The 17,076-nt window shown below is 50.0% G+C and overlaps 1 protein-coding gene across 1 annotated transcript; it reads right to left on the minus strand.

Moving 5' to 3' along the window:
* Window positions 1-2,355: 2,355 nt before the first annotated feature.
* Window positions 2,356-5,199, minus strand: LOC311512787 (uncharacterized protein). Its single transcript, XM_084614156.1, has 2 exons — window positions 4,050-5,199; window positions 2,356-2,767 (listed from the first exon to the last, which is right to left on the minus strand). The coding sequence occupies exon 1, from the start codon at window positions 5,090-5,092 to the stop codon at window positions 4,082-4,084; it is 1,011 nt and encodes a 336-aa protein (XP_084470282.1). The 5' UTR covers window positions 5,093-5,199; the 3' UTR covers window positions 2,356-2,767; window positions 4,050-4,081.
* Between the last annotated feature and the right edge of the window lie 11,877 nt (window positions 5,200-17,076).

Genomic DNA, 17,076 nt, shown 5'->3' on the forward strand with positions numbered 1-17,076 from the left:
TCAGTGCAGTGCATGGTCCATTTGGGGCAGGGGGGTGAGGGCTGTGTTGGCCAGGGGTAGGGCCAAGAAGCGGGTGCCTGTTGCCCATCCTCACAGCTGTTACTCAGGAAGGGAACAAATACCCAAGTCAGTGACCTTTTCTGTGTTGTTCCCCACCCCTGCGGGAATCTCTGAGGGCTGCTGTAGTCTGGAGGGAGCCCACCAAAGGTAGAGCCAGTGTGGGATTACAGCAGGCCCAGGGCCCCCTGTGGATCCCTTAGGATCCAGCAGATCTCCAGGAATCATTACCCTTCGCTGGGTCTGTACTCTTTTACTGACATTGAATAAAGCGATGGCTACCTGCTCCCTAGAGATTAGCAAGAGCCAGTAAATAGATCTTGAGATTTATCAAATAGCTTCAAAATGACACAGATCTAGGCTCAGATTCCCCCCACCCCACCATACTCTGATGGGGTGTAATCTCCCTAGTGGGCAAAGAGGAGGGTGTGGTTCCTCCACTAACTCACCCCACTTATGAGCCTACCAAAGCCTCCGAAAGGGCTCTGGGCGCCACCAAAAGTAATGACTTGTAATTAGCCTTCAAATTTCTGAGGGGTGGAAAAAGAATGCGGCTGTTTCGTGGATAACATGCTGTAGTATTTAGTAATTACACACTAAGCAACTGTGTTATTTTGCAATAATTTTATTAAATAAATGAAATGACTTATTCTTTAATTACCAGAGAATACTAAATAATTCACCAGTTAGCACTGATCAGAATGAGTGACTCTTATTGTGAACTACTCACAGAACAAGTAAACCTGTTTGTAAAAAGCTGAATTGTTAATTCCCAGTCATCAGCATAATATTGCAACATGTGCAGTGAAAAAGCAGCAACTAGGCAATAGCCCAAACAATAACTACCTATCAAACAGCTCACCCTAACTATTACACATGACATATAACAACCGTGATAAAAGAACCATTACGGTTACCATTTAAAGCCCTCAGAAATCAGGAAATGCCAGAATTAAGGCTGCTCATGTCACCTGAATTCTGCCCCTGTGTGCGTCTGCATTAAGAAAAGGTCTTTTCCAGTATTGTGCAGGGATTCTGCAGCAAAGCCAGGGACAGAATCCAGCTAGCTTGGGCCCCAATCCAGAAATTTAACCACAAGAGATGTCTTTTTCTTCAGACAGTTCCCTCTCTCACTCACTGTCCATCCTGTGCACTGAATGAGGCAGGAGTTCTATGGAAAAAATAGCATGTGATTATAAAGACTGTGACTTAATGCAGACACTCAAAGGGGTAGCGCTAAGATTTCATGGGCAACTGTGCATTGGCATTTCCTGACTTTTGAGGGCTTGACTTTGCAAACTTAACATCCTGCTCACGTATTTTGTAGGTAATTTTCCAGCTTTTTAAAACTAAAACAGAAACAAGAGGAATCCCGTCATGTGGAATCCTCAGGGTTGGATGCTTTAGACACACAGGATCCACCTCTAGCACATGCACTAACAGTGTGTTAGGTGAGAAAAATTAAATATGAAGCAGTTATGCCAACCGAACCAAAGTCAGGCCAATAAAGGTTGCTGGGAAAGTCCCTGAACGAGATAAATAGAATAAAAGAATACTTGTTTAAGTTGCAGGGAGTAAGAAAAAAGGGGAGGCCTGCATTCCTGCATTTTTGTACCAGATGTTCTGGGAGCTGTCTTGTTGAGATACAGAGGCGCTGTGTTCCACTCCTTGTTTTTGTGTTATGTCTGTTCTTAATGCCTCGTCTCCTGGTTGACACCCATACTGATAAGAAAGTGAAGCATTATGATTTGCTAAAAGTTATAACAGTAAGGGGGTAGAAGTGCATGCATAATAGAGAAAGAGGATTTGAACTAACAAAGGGGAGGGGTAGGCTGCTTTATGAATAAATCTGTGATGCGACAGAACTGTCTATAAAAAACTATTAGTTTTACTTAGAGGCTGCTGGTTCTCTTTGGAGACGGGCTGCTCTCTATTGTTCTGTGCACTCTTCCATAAAGAGAGAGAAGAATGAGGGGGGATTTGATAGCTGCTTTCAACTACCTGAAAGGGGGTTCCAAAGAGGATGGCTCTAGACTGTTCTCAATGGTAGCAGATGACAGAACGAGGAGTAATGGTCTCAAGTTGCAGTGGGGGAGGTTTAGATTGGATATTAGGAAAAACTTTTTCACTAAGAGGGTGGTGAAACACTGGAATGCGTTACCTAGGGAGGTGGTAGAATCTCCTTCCTTAGAGGTTTTTAAGGTCAGGCTTGACAAAGCCCTGGCTGGGATGATTTAACTGGGAATTGGTCCTGCTTTGAGCAGGGGGTTGGACTAGATGACCTTCTGGGGTCCCTTCCAACCCTGATATTCTATGATTCTATGATTCTATGATTCCTCTCGTGTAAGTGCTTCAGGATTGATTCCTTGAGGACCTGCTCCATGATTTTTCTGGGGACTGAGATGAGACTGACTGGCCTGTACTTCCCAGGATCCTCCTCTTTCCCTTTTTAAAAGATTGGCACTACATTAGTCTTTTTCCAGTCATCCGGGACTTCCCCCGTTCGCCATGAGTTTTCAAAGATCATGGCCAATGGCTCTGCAATCACAGCCGCCAATTCCTTTAGCACTCTCGGATGCAACGCGTCCGGCCCCAGGGACTTGTGCACGTCGAGCTTTTCTAAATAGTCCCTAACCACTTCTTTCTTCACAGAGAGCTGGCCACCTACTCCCCATGCTGTGATGCCCAGCGCAGCAGTCTGGGAGCTGACCTTGTTTGTGAAGACAGAGGCAAAAAAAGCATTGAGTACATTAGCTTTTTCCAAATCCTCTGTCAACAGGTTGCCTCCCTCATTCAGTAAGGGGCCCACACTTTCCTTGGCTTTCTTCTTGTTGCCAACATACCTGAAGAAACCCTTCTTGTTACTCTTAACATCTCTTGCTAGCTGCAGCTCCAGGTGTGATTTGGCCCTCCTAATTTCATTCCTACATGTCCAAGCAATATTTTTATACTCTTCCCTGGTCATTTGTCCAACCTTCCACTTCTTGTAAGCTTCTTTTTTATGTTTAAGATCCGCAAGGATTTCACCGTTAAGCCAAGCTGGTCGCCTGCCATATTTAATATTCTTTCGACACATCAGGATGGTTTGTCCCTGTAACCTCAATAGGGATTCCTTGAAATACAGCCAGCTCTCCTGGACTCCTTTCCCCTTCATGTTATTCCCCCAGGGGATCCTACCCATCAGTTCCCTGAGGGAGTCGAAGTCTGCTTTCCTGAAGTCCAGGGTCCGTATTTCTTCCCTGTGTCAGGATCCTGAACTCAACCAACTCATGCTCACTGCCTCCCAGATTCCCATCCACTTTTGCTTCCCCCACTAATTCTTCCCAGTTTGTGAGCAGCAGGTCAAGAAAAGCTCCCCCCCCAGTTAGCTTCTCTAGCACTTGCACCAGGAAATTATCCCCTACGCTTTCCAAAAACTTCCTAGATTGTCTATGCACCGCTGTATTGCTCTCCCAGCAGATATCAGGATTAAAGTAGCCCATGAGAACCAGGGCGTGTGATCTAGTAGCTTCTGCGAGTTGCCGGAAGAAAGCCTCATCCACCTCATCCCCCTGGTCCGGTGGTCTATAGCAGACTTCCACCACTACATCACCCTTGTTGCTCACGCTTCTAAACTTAATCCAGAGACACTCAGGTTTTTCTGCAGTTTCGTACCGGAGCTCTGAGCAGTCATACTGCTCCCTTACATACAGTGCTACTCCCCCACCTTTTCTGCCCTGCCTGTCCTTCCTGAACAGTTTATAACCATCCATGACAGTACTCCAGTCATGTGAGTTATCCCACCAAGTCTCTGTTATTCCAATCACATCATAATTCCTTGACATCACCAGGACCTCCAGTTCTCCCTGCTTGTTTCCAAGGCTTTGTGCATTTGTATATAGGCACTTGAGATAACCCGCTGATCGCCCCTCTTTCTCAGTATGAGGTAGGAGCCCTCCCCTCATAGACGTTCCTGCCTGTGCTTCCTCCCAGGATCCCGCTTTCCCACTTACCTCAGGGCTTTGGTCTCCTTCCCCCAGTGAACCTAGTTTAAAGCCCTCCTCACTAGGTTAGCCAGCCTGCTTGCAAAGATGATCTTCCCTCTCTTCGTTAGGTGGAGCCCGTCTCTGCCCAGCACTCCTCCTTCATGGAACACCATCCCATGGTCAAAGAATCCAAAACCTTCTCTGCGACACCACCTGCGTAGCCATTCGTTGACTTCCACGATTCGACGGTCGCTACCCCGGCTTTTTCCTTCCACTGGGAGGATGGACGAGAACACCACTTGTGCCTCAAACTCCTTTATCCTTCTTCCCAGAGCCACGTAGTCCGCAGTGATCCGCTCAAGGTCATTCTTGGCAGTATCATTGGTGCCCACGTGGAGAAGCAGGAAGGAGTAGCGATCCGAGGGCTTGATGAGTCTCGGCAGTCTCTCCGTCACATCACGAATCTTAGCCCCTGGCAAGCAGCAGACTTCTCTGTTTTCCCAGTCAGGGCGGCAGATAGATGACTCAGTCCCCCTGAGGAGAGAGTCCCCGACCACCACCACCCGCCTCCTTCTCTTGGGAGTGGTGGTCGTGGAAGCCCCAACCTCAGGACAGAGCATCTCATGTCTTCCAACCAGCGGAGTCTCCTTCTGCTTTCTCCCCCCAGATGTATCATCTGGTCCACTCTCCGCAACGATACCTGTGGAGAGAACATGAAAACGGTTACTTACCTGTGTCTGTGTTGCTGGTACCCGGACATTCCGCTTACCTCTTCTGGAGGTCACATGTTGCCAAGCTTCTTCACTGGCCTCTTGGCTCCGCTGTGCAACCTGCTCTAAATCTTTAGAGCTTTGTGCCCGTAGAAGCATATCCTGACTTTTGTCCAGAAAATCCTCAGATTCTCGTATGCAACGCAGGGTCGATATCTGTAGCTCCAGATCTTCGATCTTCTCTTCCAATATGGATACTAGCTTGCACTTTGTACAGACAAAGTCGCTTCTGTCCTGTGGAAGAAAGACAAACATGGCACATCCAGGGCAGGTCACAATAGCTGAACCCCCCCCTTCCATATCACCTTCCTACTATGAGCTTCCTCAGAGAAGTTGGCAAGATGTAAGCCTCACTGGGCTCCCTCCAGGTGAACTCCCAGGCAAACTCCTGCTGTGTGCTGCTCTGCTGTTCCTCGCTGCTCTGCTGGTTTGCAGAGCTCTGACTATTTTTAAACAGCCAGGCTTCCCTGAAACAAACAAACAGACAGCCCCAATACCCGCCCCCTGCAGGCTACCACCCAATCAGGCACTCGCTCAGGCTTTCAAACTGCCCTCCCAGCAAACACACACTCTGGATACTCACTCAGCAAACATGCACTCGGATACTCACCAATCCCAGGCAAACTCCTGCTGTGTGCTGCTCTGCTGTTCCCCGCTGCTCAGCTGGTTCCCCGCCGCTCAGCTGGTTCGCGGAGCGTGAGTCAGCATGTCTCAGCGTGTGTGTGTGTGTGTGTCCGGCTGGGATCATACATCTCAGCTAATCCATGCTCTGCCAGGGTAGGTGCCTTGGGCACCGCTGGTGCCTCGGTCCCTCCTGGGCTCTGCCTGTGAAATGCTTTGGCCTAGGTCTGTTTACTGTGTGTGGTGTGTGGGTGCTGTTCAATGAGCAGTTCTGCAGCAGGGCACACTGGGTAATTCGGGGGTCCCTTCTGGCCTTAAGCTCTATGGCTCTATACAACCCACAGTTGGCTCACCACCCAAGATGTGCCTGAAGTGGCCAGAGGTTTCTGCTCCAACGATCAGCAGGAGAAGCTGCAGTTTAAATGGCAATCATTAGGCTTCAGAGTGCACACAGCATTGAGAGAGGCTGTTCCCAGCTGCCTGGCTGCACCAGGATGACACCGAATCTCTATCACCCTCAGGAGCTTTTGTTTGCAAACATAAAGGTTTCAAAGGTGTTAACAGAAAAATAGAAGCTCTGCCTGGCCTAGCAGCCCCCAGAGACAAGCAGACAGCCTGGCCAACACCAGCGCTGCCAAGGGACTTGGGAGTGAAGGTGTCCTGAGCAGGGCCGGGGGATTGACAGATGATTTTTAAATTTTTATTCCTATTTATTTCCTTTCCTTTTTCGAACAAGCCCCTCCCACCTCCCTATAGCAGGTGCCTCCAGCACAGCGGGCCAGGGGAACGCCAGCCTGGGCTAGAACCCGCTCTGGGTGCAGCCACAGACCTGCCACTGTGCTAACCCAGGAGCCTGGCTTGCCACATAGGCCTGGGCTCCCAGCAGGGCAACCCAATAACAGCCTTGAAGCTGCCCAAGAGCCCCTGTGATTGATGCTCCCAGAGGAGCCAGCGAGCACCAGAAACCTGCGCTCAGGCCGGAGAGGTAAAAAGTGCTACAGGAATTCACAGGATAAATAGCAGTAATAATGACAGCGGATGCTCAAGAGCCACTGAGCAATGCTCCTTGCTGGGACAGGCTGCAGCAGCCAGCATCGCCAGCAGCAGCAAAGCTGCCTCCAGCAGGCATGCAGGGCTGGTTCCCAAGCTCCTGTTCTCTGGGAAGAACCCTCCACTCAGTGTCAAGTGGGGCTTCGCCCTGACCAGATGGCAAGTGGGAAGCCCAGGGTCAGCCGGTGGGGGGCTGCCTGCCTCTGTTTGCAGGATTCCTGAGAGGAATGGGACAGGGTGCCCAGTTAAAACTCTAATCCTGCTAAAAGCCTGGACCCTTCTGGGGCTTTTCTTCATGACCCTGCAGATTAATAAGTCCCTTCAGTGTGGTGTGACTGCCCATCACTCACTGGCCTCAGAACCCAACCTCCCCTGGCCTGCAGGGGACAAATCATCACCAGACCAGAACCGGGAGTTTAATAACAGAATCAACAGGAGCCGAGCTCTCAGGAAAGATGCAATAACTGTCATTCCAGACAATAACTAGCAGAGGATGGCTGTGGAGACCCCAGAGCAGGCCTGTGGGCACTAGGGCAGTACTCAGTGGGGATGCCACAGGGGTGGAGCCATGGGACATGTCCATCCCTCCAAATGGTGAGGCAGATGAAATACATGGGTTAAGGTAACAGTGGTGCTAGCTCTGCATTATGACACACGCACACAGGGGGACACACACCTATTCGCACTCATGCACACAGAGTCACACGCACACAGGGGGACACACACCTATTTGCACTCATGCACACAGAGTCACACGCACACGCGGGGACACACACCTATTCGCACTCATGCACACAGAGTCACACGCACACAAGGGGACACACACCTATTCGCACTCATGCACACAGAGTCACACGCACACAGGGGACACACACCTATTCGCACTCATGCACACAGAGTCACACGCACACAGGGGGACACGCACCTATTCGCACTCATGCACACAGAGTCACACGCACACAGGGGGACACACACCAATTCGCACTCATGCACACAGAGTCACACGCACACAGGGGGACACACACCTATTCGCACTCATGCACACAGAGTCACACGCACACGTGGGGACACACACCTATTCACACTCATGCGCACAGAGTCACACGCACACAGGGGACACACACCTATTCGCACTCATGCACACAGAGTCACGCACACAGGGGGACACGCACCTATTCACACTCATGCACACAGAGTCACACGCACACAGGGGGACACGCACCTATTCGCACTCATGCACACAGAGTCACACGCACACGTGGGGACACACACCTATTCGCACTCATGCACACAGAGTCACACGCACACGTGGGGACACACACCTATTCGCACTCATGCACACAGAGTCACACGCACACGGGGACACACACCTATTCACACTCATGCACACAGAGTCACACGCACACAGGGGGACACACACCAATTCGCACTCATGCACACAGAGTCACACACACACAGGGGGACACGCACCTATTTGCACTCATGCACACAGAGTCACACGCACACAGGGGGACACACACCAATTCGCACTCATGCACACAGAGTCACACGCACACAGGGGGACACGCACCTATTCGCACTCATGCACACAGAGTCACACGCACACGTGGGGACACACACCTATTCGCACTCATGCACACAGAGTCACACGCACACGTGGGGACACACACCTATTCACACTCATGCGCACAGAGTCACACGCACACAGGGGACACACACCTATTCGCACTCATGCACACAGAGTCACGCACACAGGGGGACACGCACCTATTCACACTCATGCACACAGAGTCACACGCACACAGGGGGACACGCACCTATTCACACTCATGCACACAGAGTCACACGCACACGTGGGGACACACACCTATTCGCACTCATGCACACAGAGTCACACGCACACGTGGGGACACACACCTATTCGCACTCATGCACACAGAGTCACACGCACACAAGGGGACACACACCTATTCGCACTCATGCACACAGAGTCACACGCACACAAGGGGACACACACCTATTCGCACTCATGCACACAGAGTCACACGCACACAGGGGACACACACCTATTCGCACTCATGCACACAGAGTCACACGCACACAGGGGGACACGCACCTATTCACACTCATGCACACAGAGTCACACGCACACAGGGGGACACGCACCTATTCGCACTCATGCACACAGAGTCACACGCACACGTGGGGACACGCACCTATTCGCACTCATGCACACAGAGTCACACGCACACAGGGGGACACACACCTATTCGCACTCATGCACACAGAGTCACACGCACACGTGGGGACACACACCTATTCGCACTCATGCACACAGAGTCACACGCACACGGGGACACACACCTATTCGCACTCATGCACACAGAGTCACACGCACACAAGGGGACACACACCTATTCACACTCATGCACACAGAGTCACACGCACACGGGGACACACACCTATTCGCACTCATGCACACAGAGTCACACGCACATGGGGACACACACCTATTCGCACTCATGCACACAGTCACACGCACACGCGGGGACACACACCTATTCACACTCATGCACACAGAGTCACACGCACACGGGGACACACACCTATTCGCACTCATGCACACAGAGTCACACGCACACACGGGACACACACCTATTCGCACTCATGCACACAGAGTCACACGCACACACGGGGACACACAGCTATTCGCACTCATGCACACAGAGTCACACACACACATGCATGCACAGGGCACGTGCAGGGAAGGACACACATACCCATGCAGAGACACTTGCACACAATCACAGATGCGCCCGTGCACAAGCTGGGACACCAGCACACACACATGCACATGTACATGGAGAGACGTGAGCAGACATGTAATGAGCCCACCCAGGTTATCTGCCAGGTTTAAGTCTGGGACTTCAGCACCACAGCACCAGCCTCGCCCACTGGGAGTGCAGGTGTGACTAGCCTGTTCTCCATGCAGGCTAATCACTAGAGGAGGAGGACTCACACTTTACAAGTGTGGGACAAGTGGCGTTCAGCCACCCGAGATTGAGCACTTTACAAGTGTGTTTCACAAGAGCGTATGTAAGTGCATGCACAGGGAGATGCACACAGAGCCCTTCACATACATGTGCAAACGCACAGCTACATGCAGCTCAGTTCCATAGCAGCTCCCTGGCCGAAGATGCTCCACAGTGTCCCAGCGAACAATGGGGCCGGCCCCTGCAGCCTGCAGGGGAGGGGGCGAGATGTCCCAGGGTGGGCTTTGTGGGGCGGGGGCTGCTCCGTGGGGTGAGACCATCTCTGCCCCTCCCCCCAACTCCCCTTGCTGCAGTGCTGAGAGGGGACCTAGCTCTGTCTTGCACTGCCTCGGGTGTCTTGAACCTGTCTCCTCTGCCCCCTGCGTCGCAGTGGCTCCTCTCGAGGTTTGGCCTGTGCTCTGTGGCTCCCTGTTCCCAGCTCTCACTGGTGTCCCTGGCGCTAACTGGTGACAGTTGGCCTTAGCTGGGCACACGTCCCTGCAGTGCAGGGCTGTGAGTGGCATCGCTGGGCAGGGTTCTGCAGGCCTGGGGCTTGCTGGGATGGGGGTGGGAGTGACTCATCCGCGGGGGAGATGCTGGGCTGGCACCCTGAGCAGTTAGGGGTCACGGCCCTGCCGGCTGGTAGGTGTCAGCAGGTGAGTGGGGAGCTGTGGGAGTGGCAGAGTTTGCTCTGGAGTTTTGATAAACTAGTGTCTACCCCTCTCCGCCCCGGCCTCCCCCAACCCAGCCTACCCCTCTCCAACCCCCAACCCCAGCTGAGCCCTCTTGGACCCCCGCAACTTACCCCTCTACAATTCCCTGAGAGGTGGTTCCAGAGAGGATGGTTCTAGACTATTCTCAGTGGTAGAAGAGGACAGGACAAGGAGTAATGGTCTCAAGTTGCAGTGGGGGAGATTTAGGTTGGATATTAGGAAAAACTTTTTCACAAGGAGGGTGGTGAAACACTGGAATGCGTTACCTAGGGAGGTGGTAGAATCTCCTTCCTTAGAAGTTTTTAAGGTCAGGCTTGACAAAGCCCTGGCTGGGATGATTTAATTGGAGATTGGTCCTGCTTTGAGCAGGGGGTTGGACTGAATGACCTCCTGAGGTCCCTTCCAACCCTGATATTCTATGATTCTATGATTCCCTGCCCCAGTCTACACATCTCCAACCCTCCTGTCCCAACCTACCTCTCCCCAAACCCCCAAACTCAACCTACCCCTCTCCAACCCCCCACCCCAGCCTATCCCCCCAGCCTACCCCTCTCTGACCCCCCACCCCAATCTATGCCTTTCTGACCCCTGCCCCAGCCCACCCCTCTCCAACCCCCCAGCCCAAGCCTACCCCTCTCCAACCCCAGCCTACCCCTCTCCAACCCCCCTACATCAGTCTACCCTTCCATGACCCCCAGCCTGAGCCTATTCCTCTCCGACCTCCTCATAGACTCATAGACTTTAAGGTCAGAAGGGACCATTGTGATCATCTAGTCTGACCTCCTGCACAATGCAGGCCACCGAATCTCACCCACCCACTCCTGCAATAAACGTCCCACCTATGTCTGAGCTATTGAAGTCCTCAAATCATGGTTTAAAGACTTCAAGGTGCAGAGAATCTTCCAGCAAGTGACCCATGACCCACGCTGCAGGGGAAGGTGAAAAATCCCCAATCTGCCTCTGCCAATCTGCCCTGGAGGAAAATTCCTTCCTGATCCCAAATATGGCGATCAGCTGATCCCTGAGCATGTGGGCAAGGCCCACCAGCCAGATACCCAGAAAAGAATTCCCTGTAGTAACTCCGATCCCACCCCATCTAACATCACATCACAGGCCATTGGGCCTATTTACCACTAATAGTCAAAGATCAATTAATTGCCAAAATCATGTTATCCCATCATACCATCTCCTCTATAAACTTATCAAGCTTAATCTTGAAGCCAGATAGGACTCCTGCTCCAGTCTACCCCTTTCCAACACCCCGCCCAACCTACCCCTCTGTGACTCCCCACCCCAATTTACCCATCTCCAACCATCCTGCCCCAACCTATCCCTCTCCGACCCCTCACCCCAGTCTATCCCCCCAGCCTACCCCTCTCCAACCCCCAGCCTACCCCTCCACGACCTCCCACTTGAGCCTACCCCTCTCTGATCCCTGCCAACTCATCTCCAACCCCCTGCCCCAGTCCACCCCTCTATGACCCACCTCCCCAGCCTACTGCTCTCCACCCCCCCACCCCAACCTACCCCTCCATGACCCCCTGCCCCAGCCTACCCATCTCTGACCCCCTGCTCCTTTCTGATCCCCAGCCTACCTCCCCAACTCCCCCCCACCTCAGTCTACCCCTCTCTGACCCCCCACCCCAGCCTACCCCTCCAAAACCCACTTCCCCAGCTTCTGGCCTCTCCAACACCCCGCCTCCACCCCCTTCAAACCTCCCACCCTGCTGGGAACCACCCGAAGGGGTGACATACAGTGGTGGGGTAGGACACCCAGCGGTTATCGCACTGTCAGGGGCAGGTAAGAGCCAGGCATACATTGCAAAGCCCGGCCAAAGGCTGCTTTCTCCCTGGGAGCTTTAAATAAAGCGGGGTCTGAAAAGGAACCAGCTGTCAGAAGGGGGAGGGTCTAACCCAGCTCTCTCAGGGGGGAGGGAATCACCCGGCGGGGGGGGGGGAAGATTCTCACCCAGCTGCCAGAGGGGGGAGGGGGAGGAGCTAACCAGGGCACTAGAATCAAGGCGGGGGGGCTGAGCCTGGCCCTTCTCCTTTGCGCTGACGATCCCAGCCCCGCCTCCCTGCCTGGCTGGAGCCAGCGTATTGCAGCGCAGGCCGGCAGCGCCGCGCCGGGCTGTCGCTCTCCTGGGCGGGGTCGCTGCTGGGCCGCGCGGGGCTGGCAGTGCCGCTGGAGCATGGCGCTACCCCCGCCCCCCAGAAGCCGCTGCTGAGCCCCGCACGGCCCCCGCACCCCGTTGCGCAAATCGCTGCAAACCTGCCCTGCAGCGCCCCCTGCTGGCCTCCCCGCCCACCCTCGCTGCTGCACTCCCGGGTCCCTTCGGCCCACAGCCCCGCTGCTCCAGGAAATGGGTGGGAGGAGGCCGGCACCCGCGCAAGCCGCACTCTCTACTGCCTGCAAGGTGCTTGGAGATCGGTGGCTGCTAGGTGGGCCCCGCTGGTGCAGATATGGTTATAAGGCCAGAAGGGACCGGTGTGATCAGCTGATCTGAGCCCCTTTACAGCAAAGGCCGCAGGGCTTCCCGGAGTTAATTCCCATTTGAACTGGAGCGTAGTGTTTAGTAAAACGTCCAGTCTTGATGTTCAGTGATGGAGAATCCACCGTGACCCACAGTGGTTCTTAAAAACCATGGTTAAGTCGCCTTAGCCTTCTCTCAGTTACGCTAAAGAGACTCAGCGTCTGGAGTCTGTCACTAGCAGGCAGGTTTTCCAACCCCTTATTCATTCGCCTAGCCAGAGTCAGCCCTACCTATTTTGCTGCCCCAAGTAGCAGCCGCCGAATTGCCACCGCCGCAACAGTGGCCGAGCTGCAGCTGAATTGCCGCTGCGGAACACGGACTGCTGCCCATTCTCATTGCCGCCCCAAGGAACCTTCTCCAGTTTATCAACATCCCTCTTGTATTGTGGACACCAGAACTGGCCACGGTGTTCCAGCAGCAGTCGCACAGGTGCCAGATATAGATGTAAAATAACCTCTCTGCTCCCATTTGATATTCCTCTGCTTACACAGCCAAGAGTCGCATTAGCCCTGTGACGTTGCACTCTGTATGATTTTATGAAAGTATGCTGATGAATGTGAATATAATATAACTAAAATATGCTTCATGCAAAAGGTCTCTTGTCAGGTATCATTACAAAGTTTATAATCTACTGAGTGTGGTCATCCTGTTTGTATAAATGTATCACTCTTGTATCTGAAACTAGAAATATGAAATATAACTAAGAGGTCCTATTATAGTTATGCAAAGTGTGGGCCATTAATGGTGGTTTGGAAGCTTAATGGCTCCCATTTGCCAGGACAATTGACTGTAGATGGCTCTAATAAATTGGTTAGTCTCTAAGGTGCCACAAGTACTCCTTTTCTTTTTGCGAATACAGACTAACACGGCTGTTACTCTGAAATCTGTTTTACTTGTAAGTCTTCCTGTATACCTGTGAGCTGGCAAATGAGTAATGAAGTCTTAGAGTGACGTGATCATGTCACCTGAACTGGAATCCATCTTTAACCTGAGAAGGAGGGGTGGGAACCCAGAGTGACAAAGGATTCCCACCTTATGCAAAAGATATATAAGTGGGTGGAACAGAACAAAGGAGGCAGCCATCATGAGAAATCCCCTAGCTACCACCTGAGCTGGAACAAGGGCTGTACCAGGGGGAAGGATTCTGCCCAGACTAGGAGGGTGTCCGGTCTGTAAAAGAAACTTATTGAAACATCTCTAAGGGTGAGATTTTTATTTGTATTCAGTTTTTATTACTGTACTAGACTTAGACTTGCATGTTTTATTTGATTTTGCTTGGTAATTCACTTTGTTCTGTCTGTTACTACTTGGAACCACTTACATCCTACTTTCTGTATTTAATAAAATCACTTCTTACTTATTAATTAACTCAGAGTATGCATTAATACCTGGGGGGGGAGAGCTGTGCATACCTCTCTATCAGTGTTATAGAGGGTGAACAATTTATAAGCTTTATACAGGGTAAAACAGATTTATTTAGGGTTTGGACCCCATTGGGAGTTGGGTATCCGAGTGTTAAAGACAGGAATACTTCTGTAAGGTGCTTTCAGTTAAGCCTACAGCTGTTAGGGCACGTGGTTCAGACCCTGGGTCTGGGTTTGAAGCAGGCTAGCGGGTCTGGCTCAAACCAGGCAGGGCACTGAAGTCCTAAGCTGACAGGGCAGGAAAGCAGGAGCAGAAGTAGTCTTGGCATATCAGATGGCAGCTCCCAGGGGGTTTCTGTGATCCAACCTGTCACAAGCCCTTTTGGCCACAGTATCACACTGGGAGCTCGTGTTCGGCTGATTATTCACTAGCACCTCCAAATCCTTTTCAGAGTCACTGCTTCCCAGGATTGAGCCCCCCCTCCCATTCTGTAAGCATGGCTGACATTCTTCAGTCCTAGATGGATGCATTTACATTTTGCCATCTTAAAGCACATATTGTTTGCTTGCACCCCAGACAGAAGGGTTGGGCTGGCTGATCTGGCAGAGGGCTGAAAGAGGATGGATGAGAAGCCTAGGTGTGATGGAAGACGTGGGGTACAGTGAGAACAAGGACTATGCACTGGGGTTATATGGACTATGTTTTGGGACTTTTGTTATAGACTATTTGCACAGGGTTTTTGTAATAAACTGCCCCCCAGGTGGGGTATTGTAAGTAAGAGTCTGAAGTGGAGTCCTTTGGGTTGCTAAAGAGGGAAACTGAGGCGAGAGTCCACATGTACTGCTCCCTATGGCCATGAGGGGGCGCCAAGGAGGATGCCACTCATTTACAATCAGTGACCTGTCCTCTTCATTGCTTACTATGCCCCCAATCTTTCTTTCATCTGCAGACGTTATCAGTGATGACTTTATGTTTTCTTCCAGGTCATTGATGATAAATCATGTATGGGTAAGAACTGATCCCAACAGAAACCCAATGGAAACACAGCTGCTAGATGATGATTCCCTGTTTACAGTTACATTTTTAGAACTGTCATTTAGCCAGGTTTTAATCCATTTAATGTATGCTGTGTTAATTTTGCATCAGTCTAGTTTTTAATCAAAATATTGTGCAGAATGCTTTACGGAAGAGTAAGTGTTTTACATTAATGCTATTACTACTTTTATAATCAAATATAAAATCTCATCAAAAATAGATATCAAGTTAGTTTGACAGAATCAATTTTCCATTATCCCATGTTGATGTGCATTAATTATTATTAATTTATTATTTTATTTATTTTATTAATTAAGTACTGTGTAAACCATTCCGTTATTTTGTAAACCATTCCATAATTTTATTATTTTATGGACTGTGTTTATTATTTTATGGAATGTGGAACCATTCCATAATTTTATTATTTTATGGAATGTGTAAACCATTCCATAGTTTTATTATTTTATTAATTAAGTCCTGTGTAAACCATTCCATTATTTTGCTTGGGATTGACATCTGGCTGAGAGGCCTATAATTAACTAGGTTGATCCCATTTACCCTTTTAAAATATTGGCACATTAGCTTTCTTCCAGTCTTCTGGAACTTCCTGACTGTTTTAAGAGTTATTGAAAATCAACATTAATGGTCCTGTGAGCTCCTCAGTCAGCTCTTTTAAAACTCTTGGGCACAGGTTATCTGGATCTCCTCAGATCCCTTCCAACCCTGATATTCTATGATATTCTATTCTATGATTTTAAAATGTTTAGCTTTAAAAGCTACTGTTTAACATCGTCCTGAGTTACTGTTGGAATGGAATGGGTTTCATTGATCTATGATATATCTGCACCACCTATTTTTTGTTCCCAAATATGGAACAGAAATATTTATTGAACACTTCCATCTTTTCTGCATTATTGATAATTCTACCATTTCCATTTAGTAATGGACCAATACCATAGTTAGAATTCTTTTTGTTCTTAATATACTTAAAAACCCTTTCTGACCATAGAGGGCTCCTGCTGTCCTTTTACTCCCCTTATTAATTTTCTACAATTTCTAGCTTCTGATTTATATTCATTACTATTAACTTCCCCTTTTTTCTTTTTGTTATATATTGTTTTATTTTAATTGTAATTAATTAATTTTATTGCCTTCCTACTTATCTTCCAAGCCAGTTTTTTTTTTTTTAAATGAGTGTGGGCTTCTTTCTCAGTTCGGGGATTGTGTCTTTTTGAGCATCTAGTTCAAATCTTCAAAAGTTCCCACTTATCATTCACATTTTTCAGTTTAAATTCTTTCTCCCAATTGATTTGGCTCATAATTGTTTTCAGTTTTGTGAAACTGGCCCTTTAAAGCACCAAGAATATATATATATCCCTGGTCTGAACTTATTCTGTTTGCACATAACAATCAAACCATGATCCCTTAAATCTAAGCTACTACCAATTTTTAGTTCTGTGATCAGTGTAATGTAGTGCCCATCTTTAAAAAAGGGAAGAAGGAGGATCCTGGGAACTACAGGGCAGTCAGCCTCACCTCAGTCCCTGGAAAAATCATGGAGCAGGTCCTCAAGGAATCAATTCTGAAGCACTTAGAGGAGAGGAAAGTGATCAGGAACAGTCAGCATGGATTCACCAAGGGCAAGTCATGCCTGACTAATCTAATTGCCTTCTATGACAAGATAACTGGCTCTGTGGATGAGGGGAAAGCGGTGGACCTGTTGTTCCTTGACTTTAGCAAAGCTTTTGACACGGTCTCCCACAGTATTCTTGCCAGCAAGTTAAAGAAGTATGGGCTGGATGAATGGACTGTAAGGAGGATAGAAAGTTGGCTAGATTGTCAGGCTCAACGAGTAGTGATCAATGGCTCTATGTCTAGTTGGCAGCCGGTATCAAGTGGAGTGCTCCAAGGGTTGGTCCTGGGGCCGGTTTTGT

This window comes from Lepidochelys olivacea, assembly GCF_965140295.1.
Source record: "Lepidochelys olivacea isolate rLepOli2 genome assembly, chromosome: 24".
NCBI lineage: Eukaryota > Metazoa > Chordata > Testudines > Cheloniidae > Lepidochelys > Lepidochelys olivacea.